We start from the raw sequence: 12,535 nt of genomic DNA on the forward strand, positions 1-12,535 counted from the left end.
GAGAAGGTGGAAATAGTTCATTCAGGACGGCCAAGTCGTAACCAGACCGAGCCGGTTAGCATCCCCAGGTAGCGATAATCACAGGCTACTTCGAGAGTTGGCTATAACCTTATTGCTCTGTCATCGTCATCACGGGCACTACCGATAATTGACAGTAGTGCTTTGGTGACAACGATGATCCCCCGTTCTTGTTCGCATTACTGACGGCAAATATCACCGCCAGCAATCCCACCGGGCACCGCGTGGAGGTAAGAATCGGAGTTCAGGTACACAGAGGTCGCAAATCGCCGGTCAGGGCAGAACCCAACAACCATTGATAGGCGTTCTTATGCACCTGCTTTACCCGGCCATAGCTGTGCTTCCATCTATTAACGTCCTTTTAAACAAACCACCTTGAAAAGGTGGATATAGTTCATTCAGGACGGCCAAGTCGTAACCAGACCGAGCCGGTTAGCATCCCCAGGTAGCGATAATCTTGGGCTACTTCGAGAGTTGGCAATAACCTCATTGCTCTGTCATCGTCATCACGGGCACGACCGATAATTGACAGAAGTGCTTTGGTGACAACGATGATCCCCCGTTCTTGTTCGCATTACTGACGGCAAATATCACCGCCAGCAATCCCACCGGGCACCGCGTGGAGGTAAGAATCGGAGTTCAGGTACACAGAGGTCGCAAATCGCCGGTCAGGGCAGAACCCAACAACCATTGATAGGCGTTCTTATGCACCTGCTTTACCCGGCGGCCATAGCTGTGGTTCCTCTCGTACTGCACAGCAATTCGAGTAAAGATAGCGCAACAATATCGCACACCAGGAGGGTAAAACTAACCTGTCTCACGACGGTCTAAACCCAGCTCACGTTCCCTTGAAAGAGTGAACAATCCTGCGCTTTGTGAATTTTGCTTGACAATGATAGGAAGAACCGACATCGAAGGATCAAAAAGCCACGTCGGCGTTTACTACGTTTCAGCGAAGTTCATATAATCAGTAAAGCTCAGTGTGCATTAGAACGCTTACGAACGTCCGAAATGAGCACAGGAAACCCCATAAGAACCTCTTAGAAGATCTTAGAAGTTTCCAAAAATTCAGTGTTGCCTCAGAGAAATTCAGGAAAGCCAAGAGAGTATGTAGAAACATCAGAGAAGCCTATTGAACATCATGTTAAAGCAAACAATTTCAGAAAAGATCTAGAGAACCCTAGAAATTTTGAATTTCGTCTCAGTGAAGTTCAGAGCAACATCAAAGGAACTCAGGGTACTTTAGAGAACCTCTGAAGAATTCTAAGATCTTCCGAGAAACTCAGAGAACATCGTAGAAGTTCGCAGAAGTACGAAACAGGGAAACTAAAAATTGCCTAAGATTAATTCGTTCGAATTTCAGTGATGCTTAGGATGCTTAATACCAGTTTGGAGTTATCCAGAAACTTCTCGAAACAGCTGAGAAACTCAAATTTGTTCAAGGTATTACATAAAATTTAAAAGAACTCAATAACAAGAGGTGACCAGCGGACGTTCAAACCATGTCTTATTTCGTCTTATCAGAAATATATGACAAGTTTGTTGTGTATCCCAACGATTCAGTACTTGCAGACGAATTCTCCAGAATATGGCTTAAGGAAATGAACAACAACAAACGTGACGTTCTCATTCCGAGAGAAGCTCAGAGAACCTCAGAGAAGTTCAAGGAACATCAGTGCAATGCAAATGAATATGATTTATACGGTTTAATTCTTCGAGAATTGCTTAGCTATTAAATTCAACCCATTTCAAATCTCGTATTATCAGTCACAACGTTTCAGCGCTAGTTGGTGCCTTCCGCTGAATAAAGCTTCAACACATGATGAAACGTTGGAACATATAGCAAAAGTTTCGTTCAAATTTCGCGTTATTCAAATCAAAGAAGTTCAGAGACTTAACTTAAACTTTAGAGCAAATTTGGAAACGCCAGATATTTTTAAGCAGTGCGCAAAACAGTCAGGTTCAATGAGTCATTTTCATATGAATATGAACTGCCATCTGCCTCATCATTCACCGTCTCGTGAGAGTCTGAATGATTGAGAGGTAAACGAGTCACTGACAGCCGAGTACTCAGTCAGTAGCTCAGTCAGCACGTTTATTCTTCCGTGATGGTATCCAATACTTGTTTTGAATGACTGAGCGTACATTTTCTATGGAAAAATGCCTCAATTACATGTTGTGTGAGTGAAGGCAAGCGGTGTGAGTCGCCTGTTCGTGAGTGACTGAATGTTTTTGTTGGCTCTTTCATTGCCTCGTCCTTTACCGTTTGGTAAAAACGGTCTGCACAGAGCAATGGATTGAATAGTGCAGTGCTTTCACACTCAGTCTAGACAGTCAATAATTTTACGCTCTGTTTTTAAGAATCTTCATATAACCTCAAAGAAGTTCAACATACTTTATAGAAGCTCAGAGAACCTCTCAAAGAAGTTCAAGTGACTTAAGAGAAGCTCAGGCTTGCTTCCAAGTTGTTCTAGTCGGTTCAGAAAAGTTTACTTCAATGCTAGGTAAATAAACAGTGAGTCGATAAATATTGCGACACATTAGATTGATTGGTAAATCGGCTATAGTTATTGAAATGAAACCAAAATGTTACAATAGTTTAGTATGTGTAGCTTACATACGTTCCTTAAATTTTAGGATGAGCTCGATATTTGCGATTGACGCCCTCCATCAGAGCCTGTACAGTCGTTTCCGGTACGTTTTTCTCAGTTTTTACCCACTTCCTCATCATTTCCTTTTCGTCCTTTGCCACTCCTTTGGTACTCCGAAGTTCGCGCACTGTCCTAACCCGTGAAATAATCCTGTCACGGCAACTGCTAAAAATCCGCTTTGATGTAGGTCTCATCATCAATGACGCAGCACCGGTATTTCGTTAGCAGCTTCATGTAGAGTTTTCGGGAGCGCGTTTTGGCAACGCTCTGCTGGCGTTCGTCCCGATTTGGGAAGTTCTACACCTTGTACGTTTTTTGGTCAAGGCCCGCGTCGAAATGTTCGGATTCCGCTTGAAATGAACAATCAACGCTCCCTCGTTTTTTTTTCGTGCGTTGTTCCCGGTTTTCGTTCTGCTTCTGGATTGTGGTCCACTGTCATTCGTTCCTGGAACTTTTTAAGGACGCTTGAGACGGTCAAATGATGTATATACATCAGTATTCCCAAGGCACGATGCGACAACCCAGGTTTTTGCATGTGGGTAAACAAAATCCTTTCACGAACGGTTTGCTGATTTTATTCCATCTCGACTGGAATTTCACTGACGACTGCACAACTGAGCGGATGTAAATAATACACTCTAAAGAGAAACTGAACAAAATTTTGTTAATTTCAGTCAAGTATAAAAAAAACGTTTGAAAGTGTCACAATAATTACCGACTCACCCTTTAAAGCGATTGCAACCATATCTAGTCTCGTCTATCTAATAAAATACTTGGAATTATAACGATACTTGTTGGTACCTTCCCCTGAAGAAGGCTTCAACAGATAATGAAACTTTGGTAGCAATAACAAAAGTGTCATTCTAATTACGACAGATGCTCGGTAAACCTTGCCTCATACATATTCTCATATAAAAAAGAGTGACATAAGGTAGCATTATGAGTCAAATCAAACAAATTTGAAGGCCTCTTCTGATATTCGTCTTAATACTTCAGAATTTTTTGGTGCCAACTCGTGAAGAAGCCATCAAGTGCTGAATCGTTAAATTTTGCTACTGGTCTTCTGGGTGCTGGGTATTTTCCGTTGTCTAGTGTTCGCAGTATTTTTGTCTTTTAATAATTCAGTAAAGCCCAGAAGTTGCCTAAAACTTCATTGAAAGTGGAAGGAACCTCAAATAAGTACACGGAACAAAAGAAAAGCTCAGATTTCTGATAAATAAATATTCAAGGAACCCCGGAATTGTTCCAATATATTCAAAAAAGTTCATCAAGATCTTTAAATGATCAGGAAAACATCAGAGAAGCTCAAGATGCTGTACTGAAGTTTAAGGAGTGCCAACGAATTTTAAGGATCTTTCGTAAAACTATAGACACTGCAGAAAAACTTTAGGATCTCCTATGAGAGAAGTTCTTAATAGTTCAGGGGAGCATCCAGGGCTGGAAAACACCTCACAGCGTTAGCAAAGCAACTTTGTGGATGCATCTCACAACACTCGACAGAGTGTGTGGTTCTCCCATTTACTTCGCACACTCTTTTCCAACTAATCTGTGAGAAAGCGATCCACACAATGAGCGGTACACTCCGTGCGGCGCAGGGAGCGAATATAATTCAAAAAGCGCTAATGTATTCTTTGAATTCTTTGCCGACTACCACGACTGCATGCATAGAAGATGAAGAAGGGCATAACCAGGCTTGATGGAGCCTCGCTCGCGAGTTTGAAATGCATTTTTCTGAGGAGTAGAATGCCTATTGCCAAATCATTCAACTGAGCTTCAGAGCTTATGAGCGAAGGGGGATAAAATGAGAGTGAGCTTTGCTGCCATTCATGTTCATGTTTTCTATCCACACGCCCTTATTATCACTCTGAGCTTCTTGCGTCGAACAAAAAAGTCATCCAGAGTCTCGAAAAGCGCACCTCACGTCAAATCATCCTCTCGCTGAAGTTCACTCTCCCTCTCTTTCTTGAGAAGTTTTTCATATTCCTGCCGCCACTCACTCGACGTAAGGGCTGGCTAAACTCGCAGGACAAGAGTGTTTTAAAACCTCCAGTGAGTTTGAGGAGTTTCAGCAAGCCTGCACATAGAAGAATTTTGTCTGAGTGGCGCTCTTTGTGTCGGAGCGATGGCTACACATTAATCTTTCGTTATTTCTGGACGTGTGTCTGTCTTCTCTTCTCCGCTGCTTTACACTTGCGCAGGGTAAAAACAAGCCAACTTTGTGTTTGCTTGATTCTCACTTTGTATATTTCAGAAAATCAGTACATTGCGCGCATTGAGTGATCAGATGACAGCCCTGGGAGTATCAATGAAACTCAGGGTGCTTTAGATAAGTTTAAGGAAATTATGAGAAGCCCAAAGAGTTTGTGAGAAGGTTAAGGGAAGTTAAGGAAATTTCCTGACAACATCAGAGAAACTCAGAGTGTTTTTTAGATAAATAATCAAAGAATCTCAGATAAACTAAAGAAAGCTCTGGAAACCTCAGAAAGGTGCTTTAGGGAACTGCATGAATACTCAAGAGATATTCTAGGAATTTAAAAAATCACAAGAAATCTCAGAGTAGTTGATGAAATTTCCGAAAAAACACAGAAGTTCAGAGAATTTTAAAGGTGTCCGTGGAAGAGAATCAGAAGTTCAGCAAGGACGCCCTAGCGTAGCGGTTAGAAGTCACGAGTTCAAATCTTATCCCGGACAAGTCACGAATGACATCTTAGTTCAGTGACTATCACAAAAAGAAGCTAAGCGTGTTACATAAAAATCTAAGAAATCCCAGAGCCGTTCAGGTTACTAAGAACTCAGTAAACCTCAAAGAACTTTTATGAATTCCTGGAAAGATCGAGAAAGCTCATCGAAGTTCAAAATAACAGCAATGAAGCTTTCGGCGCTAGAACTATTCCACAGCCGTAGACAGTATATGAGCAAGTCAAACGCGCACTCTTTTGCTAGTGGATTTGAGGAAACACCTCAAATCCCCTCGTTGATAGCTAGGCACAGTATGCATTTGATTTGTATTCGCATCAATGGTTGGTATTACTATAACATTTTCTCCTAACTTGATAATCGGAAACTTCACGTATGAAGTAACAAAACACTTTAATTTAAAGTACAACAAAGTTCTTAAAATATCAAAGATGTGCATAAATGCCGGATAAATGGGATTCATCAGAGAAGCTCGGGTTTTGAAGTAGTGGGATCTTCTAAAAAAAGACAACTTTAGATGAATATTTTATGCATTCTCTGCGAGTATCAGAGAAGTTCAGAGAATCTCATAAATAATAAAATTTATAAAGACTAGTTCAGAGCAACCCTGAAAAGCTAAGGGTACTTTGATGAAGCCCGTGGAATTTAAAGTATGTTCAAATAATCACTGAGAAGATCAGAGAAATTCATGAAAAAGGTGTTGGTAACATTATAGAAGCTTAGAATAGCCTGGAGAAGTCAAAATAACAGCTCAGGGAACCTCAGATCTACGGAAGGTCAATTAAGATCAAGCTCAATTTTCTGAAAAAAGCACATTTTCCACGGTTAACACCAGTTTTACAAATTATCTGCTTGATCTAATATATTCAAAAGGCTATGCACATGAACAATTCAATGTCCATTCATTTACAAGAACACATCTCAAAACGTGCATAATTTTAAACCTGAACTAAACTGTTTCGCTCATCAATGGCTTGCCCAAGTTCATCGGCTCATCGCGCGATCCGTTCCCCCGATTGCCTGTGCTACCCACACGTGGACCTTACTCAAGTGCAACTAAATGGGCCCATCAAATGAATGCTACTTACTCAAAGCGGCTCGATTTTCCTTGGCACCACTTCCAAAGACCCCCATGAAATTGCTAATTAGTTTCTCATGCAACTAAATACTTAATGCTACACGGCAGCATGCAAACGATGACAGAGTAGGAAATTAACAACAAAAGACTGCCGCCAACTTCAGCGTGTGCAGCAATCGGGCGTTGCAGCGAAATTTATGTGCACTTTTACGACCTTGGCTGGATCCGCGGCGTCGCAATTTTTTCACACTTAACCAGCTCCATAAAACTAACGCGCACCGATTTTCTTTTAATTGCCTCTGGTACGCCTCGCTCGAAGAAGATTGCCCAGTAAATAGCTCAATCTTGTAAAATTAATCGAGCGCGAAACTTCCGACATGCTGTCTTTCGATTGGCTTTTAGTAAAACAACATTCATTTGTCAGCTTATCTAGATCCATAAATATGCACGTCTCTTTATGGTTGCAGGAAATTTATTAATCACCGTGTCTCTTTTGTCTTTCTTTGTTCAGGGCCTGCAAGCCATTCGATGCCCGGCCGGTCTGTACTTTGACATCGAGAAGCAGACGTGCGACTGGAAGGACGCCGTCAAGAACTGCAAGAACAAGAACCGCGAGCGAAAGATCAAGCCCCTGCTGATCACCGACGAACCGCTCTGCCAGGACGGATTCCTGGCCTGCGGTGATGGCAACTGTATCGAGCGTGGTCTGTTCTGTAACGGCGAGAAGGACTGTACCGATGGTTCGGACGAGAACTCGTGCGGTAAGTTGAGCACTTTTTGTTTCCCTGGAATGTATTGTTAACTCCCCTTTGCAAGGTCCAACCAATTTCGATAGAAACATTAGATGGAAACAGCTTGCCTCCATAAATGCTGCTTTGCGTGGCACACTGACCACATGGTCTCGTCGAGCCGCTAGATAGTTATAGGTCAGTTGACTAGCGTGTCACTCGGACGGCGGCAGCTGCACTGTAGAGATTCAGGTTTTGCTCCTAAGCGCAAATTATAGCTCAACACAACACACCAGTGGTGGCAGCAGCAGCCGGTGAGCGAGCTGTTGGTAGATACGCACGTGCGACTAGGCAAATATTTGTTCAAACGAAAGCGAAATTTCGCAGCCAGTCATTCAGACAGCTAGCGGTGGTGTTATAATCTTGTTCAGATAACCTGAGCTTGGGAGACCAAGACTTGTTTTTTTACCTCGCTCTGCACCGCGCCAGCCTCCTCTATCGGAGCTTCTAGCACAGTAACTTGTCTAGTAGGCTGCCTCTCCAGCGCAGAAGAATGTATGCAGGTTTGTAGGTTATGATGTTGCTACGATGGATTTCTGAAAATTTCGCTACCATGGGCAATGTTGCCAGGTTATGGAGATTTCCATCTTCTTAACTTAATGGAAAGTTCCGAGGTTTTGGCTTCATTTTTAGCTAATACAAAACAGATTGTATCAAGGCGTACGTTCGTCTGGTTACAATGCTGATATCTAGCAATGCTCGGAGAGTCAGCGAGTTGCTACTTATGCAATCCTTCTACGACTTGTACCAACGAACCTGTTCGGCTACACTGGCAGTAATCAGTACTCAGTACTAATTTTAACCGTAACCAAACTTTAATCACCTGGTCAGCTATTGCATTGGGATACCTGCAGCATATTTCCTACATTGGCCCACTTTCACATCTCCACTCCATCTAAACCTGACATCAATTTAGGAAAAGTGAAACACACGAAAAAAAATAAGTAGCATTTTTTCGGTTTCAAGGTCAACAGCTGGATGACTACTGGTTTCAGTAAAAGTGGAGAACCGGCTGTCGCGCCACCGCAATAAATTAATAACTGGCTACGAAAAAGTCTCGCTTTGTGGTTACCATGGCGGATTCAGCCCAAGTCCAACCTTTCTTCTAGTCTTCCTTTTCTTTTCATCTTGTGCGAATTCGCGGTTACCTCATAGCTCTGAGACCATCATGCTAGGATTGGAGTTTATTAACGACCATATGCTAATGAGGATTGAGTTTATGATAATGAGACCTTTTTTGAGAATTTTTTCGGGTTATTGTGTCACTGTTGAAAGCGAAACTTAAGCGCCAATTTCATCACTTTGTTGGATTAAAATCGAGCCTACTGAAAACTGATTTTTATTCAAGATCGGATTTTGGGGTTTCAACGCAGTCCCATTCTGAAACCTGTCGTTATGCTTGAACCATAATTAAATACTTCCCTATCAAAACGCACCATATCTCGTCTACGTACGTACTGGATTTGTTGAAAGCAAAGACTTGATAGCTATTTATGGATCGCTTGTTGACGTACGTACCGGCCTAACCGGATCAGATCAGGTGTGTGCTAGATAGGTTTTTGTTTCCTGGATATTTTCGACGGAATCCGATATTATTTCAAGTGGGAGCGAGCAAACGTGGAATTCAATCCAGAACAAAACGATAGTCGTGGATTGGGATCAAAATAGCTAAGAAGAAGGAACGTTCCATTCTAACATGTAAGTTTCCATAGAAGAACTTGAAAGGATTAACATATTTAAATGGAATGGTTTTTTATGCTCGGTTGATCTCTTTATCGTACAAGCTACGAGCATGGTCTCATTAACCCGCAAATTTTCCCAATCGAAGATCGGGCATTAATTTCGTGTTTTTGATCTAGACAATATATATCTATATATATCTTTCAGAGCCAATTTTTGCATTAGGTTTATTGTGATTCAAGCACAATGTTAATCTATGCCCAAGGAAGTTGGGAAAAAATTTCCAAACTGAAAAATTCGTCGACCGGACTGCGAATTGAACCCAGCCTACTGTCGATCTATAGCTGCTCCTTTACCAACTGATCTAAGGAATAGTTTGGTACAAATTTCACAGAATTACGAAAGAGATAGTTCAAGAAGAGTACTGCAAGCGATGATTGACGAAAATCTTCAAGTTACATTACTTACCCTTCGTTACTCATCAAAAACATGACAGCTCATGGAACTTCGTATACATATTTAAAGTGTGCAAAATTTATAGGATTCTTGCTGGGGGTAAGACAGCTTTCGATCATGAGTAAAACCGGAGTTAATTTTGAGTAACTCTGAGTAACTCACGTTGCTCAATATCTTATATACACATAGTAACCTGATTGTTATATTGAAAATATCGTTGCAACCGATGCTGTCAAGCAAAGTTAGTTGACGTGCTTTCTTGGAATTTATGTGTAGGGACTTTGAGGTGGTTCGATAGGTTCGGATTAGGCTAAATTAATTCAATAAATTAAATTTTTAGAGCAATATTGTTCACATTTATATTTTTTAACTTCCAGGATCTCCTTCGATACTTATTCACCATTAAATACATCCACTCATCCATGTTTATGAGTCAAACTTCACTGGAAGGCACCCAAAACCGTCGTGCAGTCAAAATACCATTGGAGCATTTCGATTGTCCACAATTCGATTTGTTAAACGAGCGATTCGATCTGTTAAATGGGCGAACAGATGCTTCATACGAAATATGCTGCCAGACGATATTTTCTTTGATCAGAAAATTGAGACTACTTTGATCATTTTTGAGTAAATATGAGTAACTCAAATTTACTCGCTGCAAATATATTTACTCTGAGTACAGCTGTCTTGCCCCCAGGATGCTTGTATCTTTCTTTAACTCTCAAATCTTCTGAAATTGAAGGGACTAAACAAATTTTAATCATTTGAAACATCATATCAGAGATTTTGAGCTAATAGCACCGACAAACTGACATGACACTTAATTCTGACTTATGCCCGAAAATCTTAAACGGCTGATTTAAATGTGCAGTGGTCCGAACTGTCAAAACCATAGGAATTGTTTATTTAGATAAAAATAATGTGTCCAAAATAGATCAGACACGATCAAATTCATAAATTTTGCATGCGGATCATGGCTTAGCTAAATATTTCCCGCGAACACGGAGCCAGATGTCAGTAGTGTGCTTTGGTAACAAAAAATTGTTTTTGATATGGTCATTTATGTCGGTTTGTCGGTGCTAATAGTACCCTGAAATACTGGAGTCCCCTTAAAATCAGTAGATTCTACAGTTTCTTGAAAATTTGAAGTTAAGATGCTACGGAATTTCCTAACAATCCAGTGTACCGCTATTCTTTTCAGTTCTCAGAATTACTGATGTTTTCTAGAGTGCTACAACTAATGTTAGGTTAGGTTAGGTTTCTACTCGACACCACTCATAAGGTTTTGGGCAATGGTGGGGCCGACTCCTTTTGATACTTTTACCCACTGTTTCTTCAAAGCCAGCTCGTTTTCCAACACCTTAGGTGTTTTTCGATGTCTGGCCTTCATGATGGCCCAAAACTTCTCAATCGGGTGAAGTTCCGGCAAGTTCGCTGGGTTTATGTCTTTTGGTACAAAAACAACATTGTTGTCTCTATACCAGTCTAACATCGGACAAATCCGGCCAAAACAGCGTCTCGCCTCCGTGAGACCGCAGGAAGTGTAGGAGACGCTTCTGGAGGCACTCATCCCGGTAGATTTGCCCATTGATAGTACCCGTCGTGATGTACGGCTCATCTTTCCGCACCCATAGATGACCTGCCAAACCAAGATTTTTTTGGCGAATTTGTCCACCTCCTCAGGAACGGCCAACCGTGATATGGCAACGTAAAACTCCTACTCCTGTAACTACTTAGTGTCCGCCTTGATGTAAGTCTCGTCGTCCATCACAACGCACCTCACCCTAGTAAAAATTTGGGTTTTATGAGGGTTCTGTAGATCATTATTTAGACTTTAGAGTGCTTTAAAACCTTAATAAAACTTGTAATGCTACTTGGGCGGTTTCGTCAGCCACTTCCGGTACAGCTTACTGGCGCAGGTTTTGGCCATCGTGTTTTGTTTGTTGTTCCGGTTCGGTGCCTTCCGGACCTTGTAGACGTGGATGCCGGCACGTATCATCGTTTTTTTTTTTTACAAACCAGATAGAAACATCCGCCTTCTTCGCCGCATCGTGGATCGAAAGATTCGACCGACGCTTGAACAGACTCAACCAACACCTTTCTGACCTTCACCGGGTCAGCTGTCTTTGATTTTCTGCAACATTGTCAGGGAAATTGTTGAATGATGGATTCTCAGGTGTTTCCCGATTGATCTGTGGGACGCAGTCGGATTTTCCACGGCGGGGCACAAGCTCTTTTGGCGGATCTACTCTTGCTCCGATGCCATCTCGATAACCACTTGACATATAATGATGAAAGTCTGCCAGCGTACACATTATACTCCCAAGTAACATTGCAAGTTTTATAGAGGTTTTATAGCAAGCTACAAGTCTAAATTGTGGTCTACAGAACCTTCATGAAACCTAAATTGTTACTAGGGCTCTTAGCTGGTGTCTGTCAAAATTCCATCAACTTTTACCTACATGCTAAAAAGGTACAAACTAACTTTTTTCGAGTACTGTTTTTAGTATAAGAGTGAAATTGGGATTGTATTATTGTAATAGATCCTGAGGGTCACGAAATGGTGCTTCAGAAGATCTAGATTAACCTTAAAAGTAGAAAATTTATTAAACTGATCCTAAAGCAGCAACGCTTGTATTTTTCGCTTAAAGACGTAGTGTTGATAAATTACAGAGTTGTCACCGAATTAAAAATTAAAAAGGGAGTGTTCATGAACTACGTATAAAGTTTATAGAGGATTTTGACCCTTCTCCTTTCCCACGTAGACAAGCGTCCATACATTTTTTTAAAAATTTATGGTCCGTAGACATTCGCCAAACCTTCCCCCCCTTAAGTATCTACGCGGTTTATGAACAGCCTCTAAACCGGTGAAAAAGAAACAAATTAACCTTTCAAAATTTAGTAAATTGGTGATTACCTCTCACCCCAGAAGGCCTGGGTTCAATCCCAGTCGGCGCCACCGGGATGTTCTGAGGCATAACATCTCTGATCACGCCTTCCTTCGGATGGGAAGTAAAGCCGTTGGTCCCCGGTTCATGAGTTGATGGGTCGATAGGTAGGGTCCAGGTGTGGGAGCTGCCTTCCTGGCACGTCGGTAGCATTGGTGCTCAGCACGGAAAACAAGATCGACGAAAAAAAAAAATAGTAAATTTATTTGGATTCAAGAT

General features: G+C 41.5%; 1 protein-coding gene across 1 annotated transcript in view; it reads left to right on the forward strand.

The window, feature by feature from the left end:
- Positions 1-12,535, forward strand: part of serp (chitin deacetylase-like protein serp) — a 71,286-nt gene that overhangs the window by 41,279 nt on the left and 17,472 nt on the right. Inside the window, exon 3 of the mRNA XM_065227943.1 lies at positions 6,956-7,205. Within this exon, the coding sequence (XP_065084015.1) occupies positions 6,956-7,205 (250 nt within the window). The remainder of the gene's footprint in view (positions 1-6,955; positions 7,206-12,535) is intronic.

Source organism: Ochlerotatus camptorhynchus, unplaced genomic scaffold, assembly GCF_037179485.1.
Source record: "Ochlerotatus camptorhynchus isolate MF236.1 unplaced genomic scaffold, CSIRO-AGI_Acam_v1.1 ptg000277l, whole genome shotgun sequence".
Taxonomy (NCBI): Eukaryota; Metazoa; Arthropoda; class Insecta; order Diptera; family Culicidae; genus Ochlerotatus; species Ochlerotatus camptorhynchus.